Source organism: Enoplosus armatus, chromosome 9, assembly GCF_043641665.1.
Source record: "Enoplosus armatus isolate fEnoArm2 chromosome 9, fEnoArm2.hap1, whole genome shotgun sequence".
Classification (NCBI taxonomy): Eukaryota; Metazoa; Chordata; class Actinopteri; order Centrarchiformes; family Enoplosidae; genus Enoplosus; species Enoplosus armatus.
This window is the reverse complement of record NC_092188.1, coordinates 13,747,152-13,772,779: the sequence shown is the minus strand read 5'-3', so window position 1 is coordinate 13,772,779 and position 25,628 is coordinate 13,747,152. Positions and strand designations below refer to the sequence as shown.

Here is a 25,628-nt window from a genome sequence, read left to right as displayed (position 1 = left end):
TGAGTTACATTTAATCAATCATATAAACAAAATATTCTGCATTAGCTGTGGAAAAGTTGGGATGCCAACCTGTCGACTGGTGTGGAGTCTGGCGTGGAGGTTGCTGAACTACTGAAGCGATGATTGGGCGATGTAGGAGCCTGGTGCCTGCCTGGGTATGGAGTGCCATTGGCACTGATTCTGTTAAAAGAAGGGAAAATAAGTGCTTTGTTCTCTCCAAAGATATTTTCCATTGAAAGACAGAAGAAGAAAGCTGGACATCACTTCAAGAATCTGGGATGTGATGCAATGTGAATTCCAATGACATACTGCTGGACAGTTTACACTGAGATGTGCCTGTGTTGAGTAAGAGGACAATGCTCTTAAGCACTTCTCTCTCTGTATCTGAACAGCCTTCATGTGAGGAAAGCCATGCCATCAAACTCTGAAAGGTACCTGCAGGTGCATTGCTCATCCATGTCTGTACGTAATCTTTCATAAATTGATCTTTTCACCAGACCTATTCTTTTCTTAGAGGCCATGTAATTGCAGTGTATCGTGCACATTTTGTCCGAGAACAGTTGCACAACACATCGTGTGTAAATCAAAGACGGTAACAAAGATGTTCAAGTAGTGTTGTACAAAACTTTCAGGCAGACTGCATTATGTGCACATCTCTTTGAAATTATTCATGTAAATCACAAAACCTCAGAGCCATCAAACATCTAGTCCCTGCACACTTGACTCCTGGCCTTACCTTTCAGCCCAGCAGGGCTTTCTAGCTGAGTAAGATGCAGGAGAGTTGCTTATGTCTGTCAGACTGAAGACGGAAGTGAGAAAAAAAAGAGAGTAACAGTCAGGTCAGACACTCCAAAGATAAAACAATTAAATGTTAGTCACACAAACAAGATAGTGAGACAGCAGTTGAAGGAAGGAGGGCTGCAAGACCACACGACAACAGGGTCAACAGGGGAAGACAATATCTCTGTCTGTCTTACCGATTCAGAGGGCAATAAAGCTACTGTAAACTATAATAAATAAACCAGTTTTAGAGGCTTTCACTTTCAATGTCCACTGCATTGAGAACAAGGAATCATTTGTGCTTAGATGGCAACTGCTGTGTCTATTTCTATGGCTACAGATCTCTGCAGAAACATGAACAACTAAGAGACAGTGACTGTGACTCATGCTAATATTTTGAATTCCTTAATGCTTTGAATTAATTTATTGACTTGGATTAACTGTGGTGCACAGCCACAATGAAAGACAGATGAGTAGTAAATGCTCTGCAAAATAATTCTTTCCAGCAACTGAGAAAAGGAAGTAATTATGACTTTCCTTTTTCTGGTACAGTACAATCTTTGCAGATGACAGATGCAACATAAATCACAACTGATGGGAAATATAAAAGCGCTTCTGGCCACTATGATCAAGAAAACATTTTTTAAGGATGAAGGAGGTCGAGGGGGACTAAGCTACAGCATGTCCAACACAAATAACCTAATTTTCCAGGAAACTATTTTAAACTTTGGAATTATTATAAGTGCTTTGACTCTTGTGATGCTTGCAGGTGTCTTTGCTGAGTGTACAGTGAGCTACAAAGAGACACACACCAGTGACGGGGAGGACAGGGTGTTTCCACATTGTGAGGCATAATGGTCTGGATGTAACACAAGTAGATGAACTGTAGCTCCTGCCCTCTACCTGTAGTGCCTTTCTCTGTCCTGGCCCTCCTCACTCTCCTCGGCCCCAACAGACACATGGCTCTGGTTCAAGTCAGGGGAAGGAGGGAGAGGTCGGGGGAGAGGGAAGGGGGGTGAGGTTGGGGTAGACCGACACTGAGGGTGTGCAGAGCCTGGCACACTACTCAAAGGAACAGGGAAGACACGGTCAGGTGGCTGGGGAGGAACACACCAAGGACTAAAGGTCCTCTTTTTAGGTGCGACGGACACAGGAGACGATGTCCTGGTCTTGGCGCTGAGATATTTTCTCTGCCCTTCAGGGTCACTGGCTTTAGGGAGGACGTTGGCCATACACTTTAAGTTCAGACACATGTTAGGAGTGTCTGCTACAGCTGGAGCCACACTAGGATGACAAAATACAAGAGAGTAGGAGTCCAAAGGGAATGAAGGAAATAATCACAATTTCAAATGGAAGAAATACTCGGGAGATACTAAAAAAAGGGGGAACTGTATCACGCTTGGGGGAACCAGTTGGCCTAAAATACCTGTGAGCGCCCTGTCTAGAGGACTCAGTGACTGGATGACTTTCATCATCTGCCTCTTCCTCGTCCTCCTCATCCTCCTCCTCCTCTCCTTCACCCTCCTCTTCCTCCTCTTCTTCCTCTTCCTCTTCCTCTTCTCTGTGGTGAGAGGAGGGGTTGAGGGTTGAAAGGAGGAAAGGGAGGATGTGGGCAGGCGAGAGGGGAAGAGAAATTGAGACAGAGACAACATGAAAACACAGAGCAGAGGAAGGCTCGGGAGAGACAACACACAGAGAGGACAAACACTGAAAACATGCTTTAGGAGAGACAACTATGGAAAGATGTACGAGAAGGTTAGTAGGTTTTCACAGCAGGCTTTCTTGACAATGTCTCAAAATGGATATGCACAGGCAATAGTTACAACTACACTGAAGTACAATTTCTATGGCAGCCCTAATACCCAGAAACGATTCAGTTCAATAACAAGTGTTAGAGCTGTAGCAGACGTGTTTGAACTGATAGTCTGGGATACATCGTCATACAGGAGTCTGTGGCCAGTTGGCTATTTGGATCCCTCTTGGTTGTCTGGATTTCATTAACAATATGGAAAATGGTGATCTTCAAAGGCGGCTTGAATTTCCTGTTGCGAACTGGAAGAGGCTAGTCTGGTATCATATGACATTCTGGAGTGAATTTAAGTATACCTAAAGACCTGTGTGTAACCAGGAATATTAGTACATGTTATGATTATTATTATTGATATTGATTGATGTGGAACTAGGCAAGACAGTAATCAGTGGTGATTTAAAAGACAAAAAGCAAGGCAACAATAAGTTTCAAATTCAAGCCTAGTTTTTGTCTTCTGATGTAGGACCTATAATAAAAGGTGGAATAAAGGGTTAACATCGTTTCCATAAAAAGGAACTGTCTGACTAAGTTTTTGTGGTGCTTCTATAGCGCATAGTCCAAGCTACTGTACAATTAAACAAGATTGCAATTTGCTTCTTGCCTGAATCACCAGTTGTGGTTTCTCTGAGTTTATGTAGTCACAAAGGTCTGTCGTATAGTAAACAGTTGGCATTGTGGAGTTTAAGTTCAATACACTCTCACTGAAGGACTAGAGACAGAGAGCAGATAGCTCATATCATGTGTTTACAGAAGCTTCCTATTTCCATCAGTGGCAGGAGAATGTCTTTGACAGTGGGAAAATTAATTTAAATGTCACTTTCCAGCAACGGCCTCCTCTTTGCCTTTCTTTAAATTACTATATAATTAAATTCTCTGCTTTGGCTTTGCACAGAATAGACACATCTCTCCAAGACTGAAATATAATACAACACTTGCAGTCAAGCTGTTTCCTGTGAAACAGAGTAATACTCCGTGGACCCAGGAATAATTTGTGATTCCTTTTTAGTTGCAGCTATCTCTCCGGGTTTAAAATATACGAGATCAAAACAAACCCTCCTGACTGAACCTTTTAAAACCAGGATCGGACCAAGTTCAAGCTAAAATGGAAGCGAGGATAAAGTGTCTTTTCTTTTCTTGAATATCTTCCACTTTTCCATTCCTCTCTGTCCTCCCCCCGCCTCACCTTTCACTGATGTCTTCAACACGTTGGCCACCGAAGGGCAGGAAGCTGCTTGCATGAGTATGAGGGCTGCAGGGGGATGCCGGGGCAGAAGCGTGGCCTCTGCTATTCTGGAGCGAATGTCTCCGGCTGCGTCTTCTCTCCAGGCCACGCCTCTCGTTGGTGCCACCAACACTGGCCCGTCGGCGGTCCTTGCGGCCGCTGGGAGGCAACTGGGTTTCATCATCTCCGTCCTCGTGGCGGAGAGTCATCTGGATCAAAGGCATCACAGGGAAACTGAATAAATAAACTGTATGTTTGCTGTTCATAAACACTTGATTTCAGGCTGCTGAATGAGCATGTGAGAAGTCATGTGACCTACGACCTATTATGGGACACACATGCCTATTAACATTACAGTAAGGCTGGCTGTTATGTGATAATGTGGGCAGTGTAGGCTTCCTCACCTCGTAAATGTTGAACTGTTCAACGAGGTCGAGGTCAGTGCCCTTCCTGCTCAGGTGTCTCTGGGCCATGGCTTCGATGCCCTGTTCCTCCAGACAGTCCACCATGTCGTAGAATGAGTCCTGGTCTGGGAGGCCTGCCAGAGTCTGAAACACAAACAGATAGATTACATTTTAATACAATGTGTAAAAGGGGATTGAAAGATAGACACTGTAGACCCAGAAAGAAGAAAATACTGTAAAGGAGCAAATCATGTTTCAGGGTGAGTAACTGGTATAGTAGCTGCTAGCCCCAGGTGGTATACAATCACTGACCTTATTGATGAGCGTCATCGCATATACCAGCAGCTCTGTATCCACTCCATCCTTCTCATCCAGGATCTCCATGACGTTTGACCACAGTTTCGTTCCTGCAGCAGCAAAAGGCACCAAACATATTCTATATCACAAGACAAACAGCTACCTGTATTTTTTACATAGACACTAGATAATAATAAAGTCTTAATTAAATCCATCTGTTCATCTAAAGGCATAAAAAAACTGTTGCAACCTTGCAGCTCCACCAGGATGCAAGAAACAAAACAAAAATTGTTTTGTCATCTCATGGCTCCAGTAGGAGAAATGCAGTCATAGCAGTCCTCCAGAAAAGTGGCAGTGGCAGCTACAAGGGTCAAGTCCATCTCCTTCTCATCAGGAGAGGGGATCAGGTTTAGTCTTCTTACGTAACAGCAGAAGTGAAGGGATAAGACTGAGCCGAGGCAGAGGGACACCCGAGCCCTGCAATGCTGATGCTCAGCCCCCTGTTGTACGCCACAGCACAATGTGGAGCCTTTACAGTGGCAGGTAACTGAACCCCACTACAGGCAGGAGTTGCAGTCTTTCTCAATAAGCCTTGTTCCATGCATGGCTTGGAAGCTGCTCAGGACAACTGATCAGACCACTGCATAACAGGAGACTGTGATCTGTGGTCAGCTGAGCGGCACAACAGCCACCGTGGACAGCTTGATTAGTGGAATTAAAGAAAAAATCTACCTGAAATGGGAATTTTGATATTGACTTTAACATCCCAAAATCCCTGTAAAAGTACCACCACAATTCTAGTAAAGAGTAGATTCAATATGTGCATCTGTAGAGTTTTGCCTTAAATTCCCTATCTATGACATCCATGACATGTCTGAGTCATTTTGAGGTGGACGACTGACAACCAATCAGTCAGCGTCTTGACTGTGTACAAGTAAAGTGACTACACTGGCGGCTGGTTAGCCCGGGCTCTTACCTCCTTTGGCATCCACAACGTTCACAGCCTTTATGAGCAGGGCGGCGTTAGACTCGGTGTACTCCACAAACACCAGCAGCAGCTTTAGGGCTGTCTTCACCACCAGACGGAACTGCACAAAGATAAAAATTTAACAGCCAACACAGAAATAACGATGTGCCACCAGCCCCTAAATCCAAGCACATGACACACTATCCATTTCATTTCAACTGCAAACTTTATGTATTTGTTCAAACACATGGATCAACATGACACAGAGTGCGCCAGCCCTTTAACTGCAAACTAACAAATGGTATCGTATTGTCGTATAAAAGCTTTTCCTGTCTGAGCCGTCTTGAGAGGTTTGATAAGAACCTTGTGTGACGCTGAGGCAATATTAAAGAGACATTTAACCGCGCATGGGAACATACTGTTCTGTACTCAAATAATACAGAAATAACACAAAGTTAAAAATGACGACAATCTGAATAAAACACACAACTTCATTCCAAACAGCCAAAATGGGAAAAAGAGAGTGAAAACTATTGGAGAGGGGAGTAATAGGCTTGATTCAAAGCAAAGTTGTCAATGTTCATTTGCTTGAGCTTGAAAAACAACATCATGTCAGTGATGATAAAACCATCAGAGTTAATTTAAAACTTCTGTACAGCTGCCACATCAGCACTACGACTGGACAAGCAACACTCAGATGATCATCGTCAAAATGACTATTAACAGTGGAAATTTGCCATTTAAAATGACTGGGAAGACAGGGTTTTGATTAAAGAAAGCAAGGCAGATGCCAAATATTATATCAATATTTACACAGGGAGGCAGCAAAGTAATTAGTAAGAACAGAAAAGAGTGGGGAAAGAGAGGAGAGTCAGAGTAGTTCCCTCATGTGCTGCAAATATGCTGCACATGCATATTGAGGTCTGGCCACTAGAGGGCTGAGGTGGCCACAATGACAAGGGGGGGGGGTTGCTTCCATGCAGTGAGGTATGACATTTCAGAGCATGTGATTATTTCAATTTTGTCAGAGCATAGATGGGCTGCTGAGTTGATTTTAAAGTATATCCAATGTGTGGCTGTGGCAGAGGCCTTGTGAAAAAATTAACGTTCATATTCTTTACCTTGGATCCAACCAGGGTGTAAAGCCACTGGACCGTTTCATTGTGAGATATGAGGCCGTTCATCCCATCCACATACAGCATTATCTGACCAAGAGCTGGAAATAAAGAGAGAGACAAAGAAAGAGACAGGTTTGGTTAATTATCTGCCATTTCAGTTTGCATAGTCACATATGCATGTATAAACAAGCACCCACACAGATACACACAGACATGTGAATTGTTAGTGAAAAGGGTGAATGGTATTCCTCTGCCCATCATGATTTAAACCTACATTCAAAGTGGAGCTGCTGTGGAGATAAAGCTTTAAAGAATCACAAGAATTAGGTGAAGAAAAAAAGAAAAACAGCACTCGCCCACTTATCCCTCAAGTCAGTGGACACGACTGGAAGGAAAATGTTTGAGCAGAGAGCCTCAGTGGATGCTGACATGACTTCCCATCTGTAACAGGATACATAAATAAGAACATAATAAGAGCCAAGGGATCTCGATGGGGGGCAGCAAAAGTGTAGGGCTTCTGTTAAGGAAGGAGATGGGGACCTTCTTTTTTTAATAGCATCTCAGTGGTCATCCACACACAGGGAGTTAATGCGTTTACACAGAAGACCACAGCAACTGGATGAGCTCAGCTTGAACCCACTGCAACTTTAGGTGATATATTAGCTGACACAGGTAAAAAAAAAAAAAAAAAGCTGAGCATAAACGTGAACACATTGAAAGTGGAACATTGTGGGAAGGCCTGTTATTTCTTGGCAGAAGGTTTTGGGGGGTAATACCTAAGAAAATGTTACTGATAAAGTCCCGAAATTCCTGTCTTTTTCAAACATGACAAAAGGTGATGAGCTTGTGCTGATCAAGTTCAGAGACGAGTACGAGTAGCTGGAGAATTCTTCATGGGCTGCAAAGGCTGACACACCAGGTGTTGTAAACTGTTAAAGACCTAGTTTAATCTTTGACCAACAACGAGATAAAATACTTAAAATGACTTATTGAGAACTTCTTAAAATAGTGCCATCAAATCTCTTCTTTCCGTGTTTATAACAGTTTCTTTTGACATGTTATGATGAGGAGCTGCGGCTTCTGTCATATATTTTTCCTCCTCTTCTCTAGAGGGGCATGAAAATTGTGAATACGCTGTAGATAAGCCAAAATTCCCAGGTGCAGCTGCTGTGTGTGCATGCTGTGTGAGAGTGTGTGGGTGGACGCATGAGTGCATGTGTGTGTGTGTGTGCGTGCTGACGGCCCACTGCAGCAGCAGCAGCAGCAGCGGCGGCAGTTCATCTTTTATCAATCAGGGTTAATTACTCACAACATGTCAGGCCAGAGCATTCCTAACAGTCTTCTCCTGCTGCGAGCTCAGAGCCGTGTGTCACAGCAGTCAGCAGCGTGGACAATATGGCGAATGAAAGCAGACCACATCAGAGTGTGTTTATAAAAACATGATTAACCCCCTCAGTCAGCGAGGGCCAGAGTGTCACCCTCTCCTGTAACTCCCCCCACTTCGTATGGGACCACTGCTGACAGATGAGTGACAGCAGTAATGACATGACGTACAGCTGGTCTACTGAGTCCAGAATGGATTCCTATGGTATACTGTTCGCAAAAAAGATCTAACTAGCATGTAAAAAGTGGCTAAACTAACTATTCACAGTAATACATATTTACATACATACTTTACACATACACACAAACAGCTGTGACCTTTGCTGGATGAGTAACGAGCCAGTAACGCTTCTTTTCAAATTGGTAGCCGAGGTCTGACCCGCAACATCATCACTGCACAGACTTTTATCTCTTGCGTGCACCTGTGTACAGTATCTGCCCTGGTGAGGTTTTGAGGAATGCCCATTGAAAACAGGGGTGAGAAAAGATAGGTGGCCTTAATGAGGCTTTTAAAAGTGTCATTACACAACGTGAACGTTCAGCTGCTGACAGATGAGACGTTACTGATTGTTCCCAAAAGTCAACCACAAGATGAAATGACTTTTTGATCATTCTGACATGTTATCATGAGACATTATTTAAAGTTATCATCGATAGGTCATGGGTGGCTTTTTCACTTAAGCATGTAGCCAACTAAAACAACTTCAGAATGGATGTCTATATCATATGTGGATTTAATGTAGTGAGCAGTTAAGATACAGAATATTATTATTATAATATAGAATAATAGATATTCAAACACACCAGAAACCACACAATCATTACCTTTTCTCTGAGATTCATTAAAACTGCTCCTTCATGGAATTATTCAATGTCAGCTGCACAATTTAACTCTGGAGTACCAGAAACATGGACTGCAGTTACCCCGTGAACAGTTTGGTAAAATGATACTGTAACTGTTTAAAAAAAATAATGAAATTACCTTTCATTATGGGAGACCTTCAGAGTCTGGTCAGAAACAGTTTAAAGGAAACATCTAATTACTCTCAAAGCACCTTTGTGAACTTGAAATGGAACTGATTTCCACACACTTACGATTAAATTAGTCATGAAACTGCTCCGGAAAATGAAAAGTAACCTGTGTAGTTGCAGTTCAGGCTTTGAAAGCGTGATCAAATCTTTATATTACAGCATACCTTCCCAGCCGTGTACCTTTGTGGAGAGCTGAGACTGCGGGCCCAGAACCTGGGATTTCTACAACAGACGGTCATCAATAACTTTGGAAGAGGGTTAATAAGAAGAGCATGTGAGTACTGAGTCTGTACAGGACACCCTCCACTTCAAGCACTGATCTGGGGCCAAAAGTCTGGGCCTCCATTGGAGTAATCATGAGCAGCTCTCCAATACCTCACACAAAGTACAACAATAACATTGCTAGGTCCCTTTGCATGTATGTCACGTAATGAGATGCTGGCAGACAATGAGCTTCCTTTAAAGCACAGTGATTAGAATTTAAATGAAAGGATAACCAAAGAAGACAGATTTAACTAAAAAGAAACTTGGAAGTGTTCAATGAGCAGCCTGGCGTCTGTGCAGCCCTCTCACCCTCCATCTCTTTCAATACTTAACATACGTTTGCCTTAAGAGTAAACAGATCATTTGAATAGCATCAAGCTGCAGAAGGGAACTGCAGACCCACTGTGTGGAGGAGACAGACTCTGTTCCTGTGACTGAACCAGAACTCTGAGAGAAGTAAAACCATCAGCAACTGAGGTCTGGTGGAAGTGTTTCTTCAGGGCCTCTCCCTCTCATAAACCACAGCAATTATCTTCCACAGCCCCAGGAATGTGCAGGAAGGGCAGCTCCCTGACCACTGCCGAGGTGAGAAGCACTCTGAGGTCTGGTAGGTAGCACCACCATCAGCCAGCTGACTCATATGTAGAAGTGAAAAAAAAAAGAAAAGACAACCTTATCTCTGAAGATGCAAGAAATCAAGTCAACAGCTTCCCCTCTACACAACTGTTCACTCCCCTTCCACTCACCACTCTGCCCCGTTGGTTTCATTTACATTTTGGAATTTGTAAAAACTGGGTCAGCCAAACTGTCTGTCAGTGTACAACATTTATTTTACCAGGACTTTGGGATGGGGGCCACATCTCCATCCCATACAGAGCAACTTAGAGGCTCTTATCTTGTTATGCTCTACATTAGCGGGGAGCTGCACTCAGGTCTGAAGTGTGCCTCCCTGTGCCCATGAGAGCTGGATGTGCTTCACTGCAGAGTCTGGAAAATACTTTTTTTTATGTAGATTCTTGTTCTAGTATGTCACTATAATTGTAGTAAATGATTTGAATTTCAAGAGTGGCATGTCCACACTGTATTCTGAGACACAGACGGCACTCAACACTGACCTGTGAATTCACTATTTCTCATGTTCATTTTACTGGTAGTCAATATTAATAGTGAGTCATCACATAAATTAAGAAATAACTTTTACTCAATAAAAAAACTGTAATGTTTAATATAGTTTCTGCCCACATTATGTCCACTCACTAAAGTTGAAGTAAAGTATAAATGGATTTTTGGGGCCACTAGGGGGCAGCTGAACAAGCTGTAAACACAACATTACATGATAGCTAACAAATTCCTATTTAAGCATTCAGAAGACACAGAGCACCATCAGCATTCACTTTGGTGAATGTATGTCCAATTTTCAATCTCCTTCTAGCTTGAGTCTCCACCAAATCCTGAGTGAAATATCCAGCTAGTTGTCGTGCCTTTATCAGAGCTTTTTCGCCGAAAACATTTGCCTGCTGTACCTGGAAACAAGGTTGATGAGAGCCGTGAGAATTAACCAAAACAGTAAAGTTGCAGGTCGTAAACCCAAAAGAATGACCTAAAAAAGAGCTCTGTAGAGATGAGCGAGGCTGCAGAGTTGGGTGAAGATTGAGTGAGTGACCGCTTTAACATGACACACACTGATATAACAAATTGTTAATACAAAAATATTGATTAGTGCAGCTTTATAACATATCTGATGTTTTTCTTCAGAATTCATTAATGTCATAAGTCATTAAAAAAAGCAGTGAAACATTAAAAGCTGACAGATTTCCTTTTGGCACTGACATTTATCATCACTGCATCCACGCCTCTAGCTAGCCTCTCATTCAGAATCTGTCTACCACACAAAGACAAGTTTATTACTCAGGCCAATTAAACAGCTCTTTCTGTATATGAACTGGATAAGACACGTTCATGGGTTACGTGCCATTTGTTATTCAGTTAATCACCCAGACCATTAGAGCCAGACAAACTGCCTCTGCCAGACCAATTTCAGTCACCGAGCCCACTGCCAGACTTACATTGAGCCCCATACAGTAAAACCACAGGGGGATGCTTCCATTTGCAGTCCTGGATACATGTCTGCCAGTATTTGACACAATTTACTGTGGGCCTGAGCCCAAACAAATTCCCTAAAGACAAACAAACAAACCTAATGGAACAATAGCATGAAGTAAGGCAGGAGAGCCTCTCCAGTATTTGGCTGAGGAAGTTCTACAGGCACTGCAGACCTGATGAGCAGGGCACTGTGAGGAAAATAAAAAGGCTAAAACATGTACTATTTTCAATACTTCTCTATTTCCTCTATATTTAAAATAGATTAGAGGTGCTACTGTACTGCAGAAACTTTGGAAAATCATTTTAGCACAATGAACAACTGGGGAAAGCCTGACAGATGAGTTTTTCCCATCCCATCCAAGCGGGGAAGACTGTGGAGAAAAGCTCCTGCATGACATCCACCCACTTGTAAAGCGAACTGAAAGATGAGCTGCGGTAAATTCTTACTGCTCTTGAGAGAGTAGTGGTGTGATTCGCTCTGGCTCTGGCCAGCCAGCCATATGCTGAATTCAGTCCCGAAAAACAATCAGCTCACAGGAATCAGGCGTAAAACTCGGCTACATTACTGCAAAAGATAAATTTTTTTTTACCAAACTATAGTTTATATATTTTACACAGCAATGTCCGAGATGATAAAATAAGAGCTAGAGAAATGAACCAAATCAAACATTCTTATAATATAATTGGCTTGTATACTAAATTCTGTTACAGTAAAATAGCCTGCAGCACGGGGTTGTAATTCCACTGCCAGTGGGTTTGCTAAGGCTGACAACTTCTACAGATGAAGGGAGAAGTAAAAAGGGGGGAGGCAGAATATAGGTCAGGCAGGTGGGGTTGAATTGGGTTCAGATGCAAGCGGTCTGCTCATGTAAGGGGGATCTGAAGGGGTCTGTGGGGGTCTGTAGGGTCTGTAGGGTCTGACACAGGGGGAGGACAGGGTGGGACATATCCGGTAGGAACAAGGCTCCAAGCTTAACCAAAAACATGACAACGGGTTATGTTTTTCTATTCAGTAAAAGGTTGTCTGGGCAATTTTCTTTTTTAACTTTAAACTTTTAATTGTTAACCTGTAGGTAAATGGTGTTAAAATGACAGGTGGTGTAAGACAGTATAGAACAGCCCATGGAGTATATACAGTAGTGTATGATTTAGTGCAGCACAGAGTATGTCAGTCAATTTGAAAGCTGGAGATTTAATTTAATAAGGGAGAGGACATGCTGGAGGCAAAGACAAAATGTTGACAGTGGAGCAAAGAGAGCTGGGAGGCTGAAACCATGTGTAGCGCTCATTTCCTAAATTTCCTAAAATGCAGTCTCTGCCATCCCAAAAGAAAGAAGTCTCAAACAGGTAAAGCCGCGAAACAAAACTATTACTTATACTTTTATAATAAAGTAAACAAACTAAAAACAAAGAATTGTCTCCTTGTTGAGTGAGTTAGATCATAACTTGCACATTAAAATGGAAATGTGAATGAATGAACCTTCAAAAGCACAAGAGTGGTATCCTGGATTTGTGCGTGTGTGTGTGTGTGTGTGTGTGTGTGTGTGTGTGTGTGTGTGTGTGAGAATGAGTGAATGTTTTTCAGATTAAAAAGCTTTGCACAAAGGGGCAGCGGGAGCAGTGGCTGGCTCTGAGAGTTGCAGGAGATCGGGTGGAAAACATGAATATGTTCCCATGGGATCTCATTACAAAGCAGGAGTTCAAGTTTCTATTGGTACGACAAGGGCATTCCTTCTCACTCCAAACACAGTGCTTGTCCATATATGTGTGTCAGCAGTTCCTGCGTTGTCCCTCTCAAATTTCCTTTATGCTGGAGGATTTAACCCGAGCATTTGCTCAACTTCTCCTACGCATCATTCTTGCGCGATCACACAAACAAGGAAGTGCTCACACCTATAACAACAGAATATACATCGATACATTTGCACAAAGCCTCTCAACCCAGCCCAGACAGAATGGAAATGTTTATCCAGACGATGGGCCATATTAAAGCCCCCCCCCGGCCCAGAACAGACAACCTATAACACAGCCAGACAACACAATACACACTGTTTCCAACAAGAGCTTCCAAGAACACTGTTAACCCAACTATACCTGGGTTTTCACTTAATGGTGAAACCAGCATGGGGAGAATTCAGTTACGCTCTGTTAAATATTTTAAGAACTTGGGTCAGAGTATTACACAAAAACAATGATCCTGATTCTAAATTAAGACCAATAAAATGTCACTATAGTATGTAATGGTGTATTGGTAGTAGTAGTGACATTATGCACATGCACTTGCATGCTTACATGGCTATAGAGATATAAACTTCATAAAATATAAACTTTGATTCTCTCTAGTGTCGGTTCTTAGCTCTGTGCAATGGTGGTCTTAAGGTTTGCAGGTTTTCTATCCAACCAAACCAGCTGGTTTCACTGATTTAACTCATCATTAGCAGCTATTGTGTTTGTTTACAGTGAAAAGACACAGAAGTGTCACTGGATGTTCTGTCTTGCTCTGCCACTTATAAAATGTAACGCCACTACACTGAGAAACACCATAGAGAACAACAACAATTTCAACAAAAGGGTCTTGTGTTTCAGGTGCACTTGTAGCCTTGTGAAAAAGACTGCTGCCCACTAAAGTTACTGCTGTTTGTGACACTAAAAGTGGGACTGAGCGCTGTATTGGGAGCAGTGTTCCAGGTCCCAGACAGTTTAAGAGGCAATGAAACACTTGACTAGAGCACATCTCCCTTTCCCACGAGGCCCTCTGAGCCGCTCCCTCTGGAAACCAGGAAGTCAAGGTGCTTTAACTTATGGCATTATAACTGCTGCGTCATTACAAACAGAAGATCTCAGAATGGTAGCTGGAGAGAGAGAGAGAGAGACACACACAGAGAGACAGAGAGAGAGAGACAGAGAGAGAGAGGAAGAAAGGAGGAGATAAAAGCACAAAATGAAATATGGGCATGACTTATTTGATACAGTAATCCTTTTGGACGCAGCACAGCTCCCACTTCTGTGGAAGCTATAAATTCACAAATATAAGTTATAGCATGTAAGCCTATGTATATACAAGTATATACAATATAATACAGCATGCAATGAGATATGGCCTTCTGGGTATGAAGGTAATTTATGTAATGTTTAAGAATGTGTTTTGCAAAAAATGTATCCAAGACTGCTTTGAAAAAAAAAAAAATTCCTATAGATCAAAAACTTAAGCTTCACTTCCAATGTGATTCCACCAAGACTTAGAGATGGCAATTGTTTTGTAAACAACAGTGCGCAGATAGAAATGGCATGGCCTTTAAGAAGGGCAAACAGAGAAAGTGTTGCTAAAAACATAGTATGGTGAGGAATGTCAACAGTGAACATTTCAAAGCAGGGAATAATTGCTTCAAGTTGACTGTAATTGGTTTGTCTTTAATCTGCCCTCTCTCTGCTGCTCCCATTTTACAGTTACCAATTAAACACAGTTGTTACTTTTGTTAGTGCCCTTTCTGTAAATACTACAAGAGGAACGATGATCCAGGAAAAACCTTGTTATTTGTTCTTCTGCCTCGTCTCCCAGTTTTGCTCATGATAAAAAGCACCACAGGGATCTTTTTCTTACCACAGTGTGCAGAAACGTCTTTGACCTTTTGCACAAGCTGCTTTCATTTTAGGGCTGTTGAGGCACTTACTGTGCTGTCAACAGTGAAGTGTTACCGAGACAACCTGTGTATTTATTTGTTTATTTTTCACATTTTAAACAATGTACTATCTAGATTACATTTTATTGTTAAGTGCTCCAGTTGCAGCATTTGTCCATTACCTGGAGGTGAGTACGGAGCCATGCTAGCAGCTCTGTTAGGCTGTGATTTTGCACAGTTAGCTAAATGCTAACAGCAGCATGCAGTATGTTGATATTTAGCAAGTTTAATGTTTACTTTGTTAGTTTAGTGTGTTAGCATGCTAACATTTGCTCATCAAATCATCATCTGAGGACCATGAATGTCTGTGGCAGTCAATATCATGGCAGTCTATACAACAATACATAGTACAATAGTTGTTTCAATTTCAATAAAAAACAAAATGTCACCCCTTGGTGCTGCTAGTGGAATAGTCAAGGGATCACCAAATCCATTAGACTACATCGCCTGGGAACCATGAATGTCTGTACAAAAGTTGCAAAAGTAGATGTTGAGATATTTCAATGAAAAAGCAAAACCTTTGACCTGCTGGTGGCGCTAGAGGAAAAGTCAAAGGATCACCAAAGTCATTACAATTTATTCTCAAGGGACTTTGAATATCTGTAGCAAATGTAACAAATTGACACAACAACAAAACACTGAACCACCTGCTGGAGGTGTTAGAGGAAAAGTCAGGGGACCATGAATGTCTGGACAAAAGTTCATGTCAATTCATGTTAATAGTTGTCGAGATATTTCCATTTGGACCAAAGTGGTGGAACGATTGACTGACAGACTGACATTGCCATCTCTAGAGCCATGCTGCTTTTATTTGTGATTAAATATTTTGACTCAAAGAAAAGGTTGCATCCGTTTTCCACGCTTGAGTTGTATATTGAGTGTTCAATACTTGTGTATAAAATGTATAGATAAACTGTAATAAAACATTTTGAAAGAGAAATAACATTTTACAACCCCATGAGACCTCTGCAGTTTGAGAAACAACATTCTCAATTACAAAAACATACAGTATGAAACCTCCTCTCAGCTTCTCACTTCATCAACCAAAGATTTACGATTTCAAGAACTCTTTTAGAAAGATTATAAACGAGCATAGATATTCTGTGTTGAATGAAACATAACCTCTGTTAATTTAATTTCTGAAACGAACGAACGAGGAAATGCTTATTTTCAAAATGAAGAATGAATATTCATAATGAGTCCTTCATTGCCTTTTTGGCTCCTGTGTGCTTGCAGCACTTGCAGCTCCAGGGCTGAGTGTACAGCTTACAGGAGTACCAGATGGCGTAGGCACCTCTGAAAAAGTGACCTCACACCCTTTACCACTGATGGAGTGATAAAGGCATACAAGTTTTCCCCTGGGCCAAAGGGAGCATGTCTCCAAGGAGCCGAGTCCAGGTCTGGAAGCCCTCCGAGCCAGGTGTGAGGGGCCCAAAGCGGGGCCTGACCCCAGCCAGCCAGACCCAGAAAATCCCCACATCACTAAGGGAGCACTAACTGGCCACAGACACCTCCAGGGCTTTGAGAAGACGGAATGAAAAAGTGAGGAAAAAGAAAAGAGTGAGATGGTGTAGATTGCTGAGAGAGCTGCAGGAACTACCATTTACAATGACGGCAATGTTCCAGAGAGCTAAGGCTGGGAACCTGCTCTTGTAAAACGCAAGCAGACTGGTGTGCACGTGTTCCTTTTTCATCTACAAAAGACCCATAAGATTGATTCTTATTCATGAAAGAGAGCAAGATTGTTTTGTCGGGAGCTTTTTAATGCACACCAGACAGATGGGTTCAAGGCTGCATTCCTATTTCTTCTTTTCTTTTCTTTTACTGGCATCAACTTGAAAGACATTACAGCAAAAAAAACCACATTAGATGTGATCAATGTTTGATACCAAAGCAATTGCTGTTGTTGGTTCTCTCTCTCTCTCTCTCTCTCTCCCTCTCTCTCTCTCCCTCTCTCTGCACGTGTGAAAACTTCAGGCATCTAATTTACTTCCCTCCTGGGAATCCTTATGACAAAGCTCCTCTTGGAAGTCATCAACAGTAAAGCAGCCAGATCTGTATACATTTCTGACCTGTGCATCTGCGTTCCAGCACATGCTCAACTTGTGTTCTCCAACACATGGCTCACGAGGGAGGGTGATCTGCTACACTCCACATTTCCTCAGCTGGTCAGGAGAAATTAGGTCAGGAGTTGAAACAGGTTAAAAGGGCTTTTGGGAGAGTGGTAGTTTGGTTTAGGTTCTCATGGTGATGTAGAGACACATGAGGGGAAATTGTAGAGTCTGCAGAGATGAAGCGATAAATTAGCACATGAAAGAATAAAGAGAAGTCCCAAAGAAACGCACTGACACAGATGTTTTATCCGAATTCTCTGGGAGGTAAAGGGGAAAAAAAGGACAGCACAATAAGGAGGAGTGAAACGATATGAGAAGTGGTCTCATCATTCACAACACAATGACACTAACAACTCTTACATGTGGTCAACTCTGAGGTTTCCAAAAGCCTGTCGTTCTCATCCTCTGCCTTGTTTTTCGCCATTTACCCCACGTGATTTATCTGTCTGAGTCAGAGATCAGGCCAAGTTCAGATGAAGCATCAAACATTAAAGGTCACCCCTACAGAGGTAGTCCTGGCAGGGGTCATGTTCATGTTTATAACTTGCCCAGGGGTGCTTTGTCACAGACATCCGCCCTTTGCTATTTGATTTTTTCCAATAACAGAAAAGGTCGACAATGAGTAGGTTGAAAAATTAGAGAAACATCTAACTGAATAAACATGAGGGGGTTAGCATCTGATTGAATTGTGCACCCAAATTAGGAGGGTCAGGTACACTGTGACTGCTTTTAGCAAGGCTTAATGAAGAAATGACAAAAGGGGTGTCTGGACTATGCAGCGGGAGTCTTAAATGAAACTTTTTACAACAAAAGTTGGATCCAAGCTTATGCAAAAAAAAAACAATGAACTGATAATTCTGGCTCAGGTTAATTAAGAGAAGTGCAACAAATGTTCATGAAAAGATGAGGGAATACATGAGGAAAAATAAAAAAAGAGAGGAAGAAAAAAAGAGAGGAGGGGAAATTAGTTTTATGATCTGTAATATCCTGCCAGAACTTTTATTGGCCACTTAAGCATGTGTGACCTGCCCCCTCACAGCAGGCTGTTAAATGGTAGTGACCTTGCAGCGCAGTGCTATGAATCCCTTGGTCCTCTGGTATCCCCGAGCATGCTGCCCCTGCCCCTCCCCGACCTGAACACATATGACCTTTCACCTTTCCGACATGGGACAGATAAATTAACCAGCTGCTAAACCTGGCCTAACTTCCACATTATCTGCGGCACACATTTGAGTTTGTTTATACGCCTTAAGTGTGTGAGTGTGAGAAGGTCATCGAGCAGAATCATCAATTTATGTGGCGTATGTAAACGCATGTGGTTCTGGAGAGGTTCATGGAAAGAAAAGTGTTACAGGATTGATTAATAACATCCTCGATTAGCCTGTGTTGTAAATTGAGGTGTGAGAAAGTAGAGAAGAGGAAAAGTACGCTGTGAGTTTATTGCTCTGCAGTGGACGTACCCCTGAGGATGTAATTCTGGTAGTTCTGGTCGGCTTCGGCTCCCACTTTTATCAAACACGTGAGTCCTTCTGCCACCACAAACTCGTGCACCAGGTCCTTGTCATCCTGGAAAGACGTCAAGGAGAAAAATATTCAAGAGCCATCATACATCATAGACACAGCTAGACTCTATATTTTTTTTAATAGTTTTTCTTTTTTTAAATAATTAATATACATGTGATGGATTTAGTTCTGCCCTCCACTACATAACTGTCCTCAGAGTTACATAAACCTCTGAGTGCATGAACGGTGGTTGCAAATCACAGAAAAAGAAAGAAAAGAGCATGCAGGGAAATACTAGAACCTGTTGTTTAATAGCTCTCATAACCCCAAACAATCTGCAGGAACTGTTAAAATGATTTATGTTGACCTTAATGTTCACAAATTATACGTATGTCTTATGCACACAGTGGATAAATGACTAGTCATGCTTAAAGCAGCTACAGAATCCTCAGCTGATTAAATGCATCTATCATCTATTTTCTTACATTCAGTTATAGCTACTGTGAGTGCAATGAGCAATGCTATCTGCTTTCAGCAAGTTCAAATGGGTTCCTGTTTCTTTGGCGTCCCCACTTCATCCCGCATTTTGTGCTCGATGACAAAACCACCTGCATGTCTCACACCTGTCGATGACGATGTGATTCAAGACTGTGCATATAAACCACACTACTGCAATGTAGATAAATAACACTGATATCAGTCCAAGTGGATGTTTTTTTATCACACAACAAGAATTATAAACAAGCGTTCTCAACAACTGAAACCCCACAAAGCCACTCATGGTGTAAAAAAAGTGAAGTATTCTAATCTATTCTGGGCCTGCATCAACGTCTGTTGCTCTCTTTTCCATCTAACTGTCGGTTAACCCTCCCCCTCTATGGCCGACTGCCCGCCAGGCCAGCCCAGCCCAGCCCCAGTGTGTGAAGTATGACCAGACCTGAACACTCCACAGCTGCCACGAAGGCAGACTCTCAGCAGCACAACTCTGCCTCAAGAAAATAATGCTGTGTCCAAGAGTGAGTGTGCATGTGGGCATTGATGCTTGTGTGCACGCTACATATCGTTCTTGCATGTTAATGTGTGTACATGCGCAGGAACATTAAACACATGTCGCATGCTGACAAATGATGCATTTTTGGAAAATGCTTATGAGATCATGAAAAACATGAAACGCAGTGGAACTCATTAGATTTTGTGAGCCAGAGATTTAAAAAAAGATATATTCTTAAGGGTCTAGCAAAAGCTAAAAGAGAGAAAGAATTACCTGAAAAATCTGCTTGAGGGAAAAGAGGGCTCTTCGTAGCTCCCGTCCAGTTGAGTTGTACAGTTTTTCTGTGTGGAGAGAGAAAAGGAGAGAGTGGAAAAATCAGCTGACAGTCTCACATGTGGTATCTTTCTATGCTGTTGTCATATAAAAAGTGAATAAAACAAATGGACGAGAGACTTCTCTTGAAAAATAAAGTACCTATCTACTAGTGTTTTACTGTAACGCTTGCATCACACATGATGTTTTCATGATGGACTACAAATGTCTCCTTCAAAATCACTTCCTTGTGTCTACGTCATGCACACATATCATTGCCAGCAATTATCCCGAATAGCTGTGTGTGAAAAATATCCTGCAAGAGGAGTAGTGAGAGCAAAAGAACAGTAGGAGCAAATCAGAGCACATCTGTGGGGAGTTAGTGAACAGTGGATGTTTCCTGCTGACAAAGCCATATCTGTAGCTTACCATAACACAAAGTCAAGGCAGAAACTTAAGCCAATCGCCACCACAATGGCTGAGAAACAATACACCCGTTAATCAGCTATGGAAACACCACAGAGCACTGAAGGAGACATGTGACGGATGACAGATGCTTGTGATGGAGGCGAACATTTCCTGCAACTACTTTGACAATCCTTCACCCTGCATGCAGTCTGCCAGGGAGTGGCAGCATTGAGCACAAACCTTGTAGCTCAGTCATTGCTGCTGAGTGAACTCTCTCTGACTCAGCAGAACCTGACTGCTGCAGATACAGCAACATAAAGTACAGGCCAGTCCAGTGCAGTACAGTCTATTACTCTCACTTTCTGCCTCTCTCTCAGCATTCTCTTTTTATTCACCCGTTGCTTTTTATTGGGATGCAAAATGGCTTCTCTGTCTTTGAAAGGTCCTTTCTAGCTTGAAGGCATGACGATCTGTCTTAGTCAGCAAAGATCTGACAGGAGACTGGCATGTACACAAACAGGCATGAACACAGTGGGACAGTTTGTTTCTCTCTCTCTCTCTCTCTCTCTCACACACACACACACACACCTTACATAAAGCACTTTGCAATGTGTCTGTCAGTTGTGTGTTTTAGTTAGAACTTGAATACCCAAACACGCAGTTTAGAGAAGAAAATAAGCAGATGCAACATATGTAGCCTTCTTACACCCCTCATACACATGAACACACATACACATACACACAAATGAGTTGTGCCCATGAGCTCCCCGTCTTTACAAACAGCTGCCACTAATTCTATTCAAAAGTGTGAGAAACATACACTGATGAGCGCATACGCCTGGGATTTAGAGCAACAGCCTCTATTCATTATTGTCCCTTCAGCTGATGAACAGAGAGAGAGAGAGAGAGAGAGAGAGAGAGAGAGAGAGAGAGAGAGAGAGAGAGAGAGAGAGAGAGAGAGAGAGAGAGAGAGAGAGAGAGACACACACACACACAGAGACAGGGTGTGTGTGCATACACTCAGGCTACTTGCAGACACCGGACCAGACAGAGTGAGTACTCGTGGTCTGGTGTCTTTGGGTGCCTTTCCAGTGACACACAACATTTTCACAACACACATAAAACTTCCTTATTGGAGGCCCAGTGAGACAACTATCATCCAATATCACGAAATCCAACCCCTCTGTGAAAAGGACAAAACAATTTCGGAGAGAACATGTCAACAAGGTAGTTGTTAAAAAACTCGATAAATAATTCAATATCTCTCAATGGCCTTTCAATCCATCTTAATAATGTCAAATATGAGTCCAGCTTTGGTTTAAATTTCTGTATCACATTCCTGGGTTAAAACATGCTGCCATGTTCCAGGACACGTCAGGGTAAGGTTGTCCACAGTACTGTTACTCACACTTCATATTATTGGTGTAATCAACTCTACTTCAGACAGATGAGACATCAGAGACAGGCTGGGACGGGGCTATATGTGGTTAAAAGGCTCCCATTTGATGAGGTTGCACACTGAAATCAAACACCTCACAATCCAGTTCCAGCAGAGTTCCTTATTTTAGAAGATGCCTTGTTTCTAATTTATGACTGGACTGGTATTTGGTATGAGTGGAGCGGAGCTTCAAATGTTTTGTGCGTTCAGTGCCGTACATGGCTCAGACTCGTTTACTAGATGAGTGTTGGTCTTTTACGGAAGCGTCCCGGCCAGTCACTGGCAACAACATCCACAAGGAATAAATCTCCAGAGGTATTAAGAGGGGAAGCTGTGCGATGTTGGTGATTTGTGTCTTTCTAAATAACAGGAAGGAACTGTGACTGGGCCTTTTCGGGTCGGGCCCCCCAGATGTGGAACTCCCTGAGCATCTCAGGGTTGCCAAGTCAGCATCATCTTTTAAATCTCCTTTTAAAACTGACACATTTTTGTAGTTGTTTCTTTCTTTTCCTTTATTTACTCCTTTTTTAAACTTCTGTTTCAATTTCCATCACCGTCATCATCACTGTGGTAAAGCACTTTGTAACTCTATTGACAAAAGAGATGTATAACTAAATAATAATAATAATAATGAATTATTACATTCAGTTTTATAGCTGTAAAAAAACACCACACACTTTTATGCTTCTAGTGCTTTCTGCTTTTATGCAGAAGTGGGATTTCTTTGTTCTGTCATTTTCAATGTTTATAAAATAAATCACATTTTTATATATTTGAGAAATATTCATGTATCTAGTCTGAGCTTCATGCAGCTGGCACAAACTGAAGCCTATTACCATGATTCTGCCATGGGCGAAGTAAGTCTGTGGTTGATTCTGCATCATGTAAAAAGGAGCCAAAGCTTTTTAACTGCTTCACCCTCCCCTGCAGGTCAAGGTAAGGCCACATCCATTGCCCCATGCCTCAGGAAGATGACTCAGAGTTTAGATTAAGGATCTCCAAACAGACATGCTCTCTGATCACTGGAGCGGAAGACAGAGGGAGAGGCTCTGGGTTACTCATCACACCTTCACCATAAAAAACTAACTTGATTTGTGGTCCTACTTCAACCCAAGTCTTGAATCACTGTGCTCTTTTTCTTCTCAAAGTCTTAACTGCACTTCCTCACGGACATTGAGTGTTAATCAGTCAACAGATAAATTACACCCAGCACTGCTGAACAACCAGTGACGATTCTGCCCGGATCACAGCACAGCACTATGGCAGTGATGCATCAGCACCTGGGCTGCCACTGGGTTTGGATAAATCCCAGGAGCATGTTTCATTTGTGTGTGTGTGTGTGTGTGTCTGTGTGTGTGTGTCCATCAGCAACAGCATGGCAGAGAAATTCTTCCATGCAGAGCTCCACTGCCATTCGCACAAAAGGCTTGTGCTCCTCTACTTAGCCCTGTAGTTTGGTCAGAAAGTTATTCCTGCTCAACACTAAATGAAGCCCATCTGCAGGAACAGACAGATCCTAACGGTCCACGTCCGCAGTCCACGCACCGATGCCCCTCCCAGAGGCCCATCTCTAATGAGAAATAGCTCAGTGGAGATTAGTTCCATACCATTTGGCACAGATATGCACCCAAAAGTATAGGCTTTCTGCATTTCCCTATATATAAAAAGAAACTACACACTCATTTATTCAGAGGAAATGTTTGTGAACCCCAACGCTTATAGTCATACTCACCTGACACCACCTGAATGATGGGTAACACATAGTTTGGGCACTGCAAAACATTCTGGGCACTTGCGATGCATCTTTCAATTCTTACTGGAGTTGAGCCATAATACAGCTACAATACGAATACAATCAAATTGCAGCAGCCACGAAGCTATCCACGGCCTGACCTTAAGATTAATATGATATACCTTTTTAATGTCAGTTGGCGTTTGAGCTATCGAACCACGTTGCAAATTACTTTTCATACCGTAAAACAAGACACCTTTAAAATTAAAACAATGAATGAGTGCAACTGAGGACAAGCAGCTTGTTTTTTCCTGTCATATTTACTTTCCCCTTAGGCTTTTACTGACAAGAACCTGACAGTGGAATGACTAAACAGAGTGAAAGTAGTTTTTTTCATGCCTCATATTGATGTGCCATAGTGAGCAGCTGTTTTCTGCTCTTAAATTGCAATACACAGTCACGTTTTCTCAGCTGGAATAGCTACAGGGATGTAATGCTCTCATAATTATAACAATCATAAAAAGTAGAAGCGGAATTTCTATAATCATCAGGAATGTGCTCAACTACCCGGCGTAGAAGAGTGAAAAAAAAAACCCTGCTGTGGGGCCTGATACATTCAGAAAGGCCAGGACTTCATGGATGGTTGTGCTGCTGCTGAGAAGACAACTTTTAGAGGCAAATCTGTCTTGTGCTGCTTCAGACACCTTCTGATCCTCTGCGTCAGTGCCAGCACATTCCAGTAATTCTGTTTCCTGTGAAGTCATGGGTCACTTTTTATTTATCTCCGCATGCCAATCTCAACCCAGAACCAGTCCCCGCCACTCCATGCTGGACAGCTAACAAATTATCAACACTTGTTTGCCAATAAAGCCATTAACCTCGCTCATTTTCTGTAAGCGGGCACATCTAACATGCTCAGTTACTCGTCTATTTGCATGCTTTTATTTCCAGAAAGTGTCATAAAATGAAAAGGATAACTACCAACTGCTCATGCCTTGCGCAGCAGGCGGAACACATAAACCACATCCAAAGCGCTGCCAGGAAACCCACAAAGACCCCACTGGGCAGGACAACCCAGCACACACTGCTGTAAATTAAACTGTGTTTGCTTTCAGGAGTGGAGCTGTCAGATGAGAAGCCGAAGAGGAGGATGCCTAGCATTGTATTGGTGATTGTATATAAACACAGTCTGACAATGCACCATCAAATCAACAGCTTTCATGTGGGATGTGGAGAAGCAAAGGTTGAGGAGAATACAGTACAGTATGAGACCACTGAACATCTGCAAACAGGCTTATTCAGCAAAAGAAAAGCTGAATAATAATTACATGTAGAACAGGCATTATATTACTTTATATTTGACTCTGGTCTCTCTTTGCTGTCATAACCCACTTGGCCAACCCTGTGTGTGCTGTGTTGCTATTACTGTTGCAACTAGCAAGCTAATATAAGTTAAAAAAACAAAACATTGAGCGTTTGAGTTGTTTGTCTGGAGGAGGCAGTGGAGAGAAAAGCTAACATGTGGTATAATATCCCAACATTTGACCTGCTCAGAGCCTAAGCTTTATTTCGGTCATGACACCAGAGATAACCCCCTTTTCTCTCACCCCGTCACTCCCACAAGCTCGGCTCAGAGAAGAATGGGGAGTGATGATGATTAACTTTCCTCCCTGGAGAAAACTTTAGAGCCTACAGGTGGATTCTGGGTTGGATGTGGGGCTTATAAAACCTACATGAGCAGCGGCAGTGCTGCAGCGGTGTTTGCAAGCAGCAGAAGCATCGACAGAGGACAAGAGTGGGGAAAGAACTGTCAGCTTAAACAGATTGCCTTATAGCCAAGGGTACACTGCACGACTGTTGAAGTAAATAGCATTTGTCATGTGTCAGTGTAGCAATGCAACTCAAGTAGTTTGCCTTAACTGCTTCGCAGCCCAGACTCCACGTATAGCACGGAGCTGCTTTGGTCAGTGATTACCCTTAAGGCAGATCAAAAAGTTTGAAAAGTATCAGTTCACATGGGAGAATCTGGGAAAGGCAGCCAATTAATAAGCTACAATCTACATTAATCAA

At 42.3% G+C, this 25,628-nt stretch overlaps 1 protein-coding gene across 1 annotated transcript in view; it reads right to left on the bottom strand.

Annotated features, from left to right (window-relative positions):
• fhod3b (formin homology 2 domain containing 3b) overlaps window positions 1–25,628 on the bottom strand; it is an 84,268-nt gene that overhangs the window by 14,107 nt on the left and 44,533 nt on the right. Inside the window, exons 4-11 of the mRNA XM_070912009.1 lie at window positions 19,942–20,009; window positions 18,635–18,740; window positions 6,602–6,696; window positions 5,490–5,601; window positions 4,529–4,623; window positions 4,217–4,360; window positions 3,774–4,021; window positions 70–180 (exon numbers count right to left, since the gene is read on the bottom strand). Of these exons, the coding sequence (XP_070768110.1) occupies window positions 70–180; window positions 3,774–4,021; window positions 4,217–4,360; window positions 4,529–4,623; window positions 5,490–5,601; window positions 6,602–6,696; window positions 18,635–18,740; window positions 19,942–20,009 (979 nt within the window). The remainder of the gene's footprint in view (window positions 1–69; window positions 181–3,773; window positions 4,022–4,216; window positions 4,361–4,528; window positions 4,624–5,489; window positions 5,602–6,601; window positions 6,697–18,634; window positions 18,741–19,941; window positions 20,010–25,628) is intronic.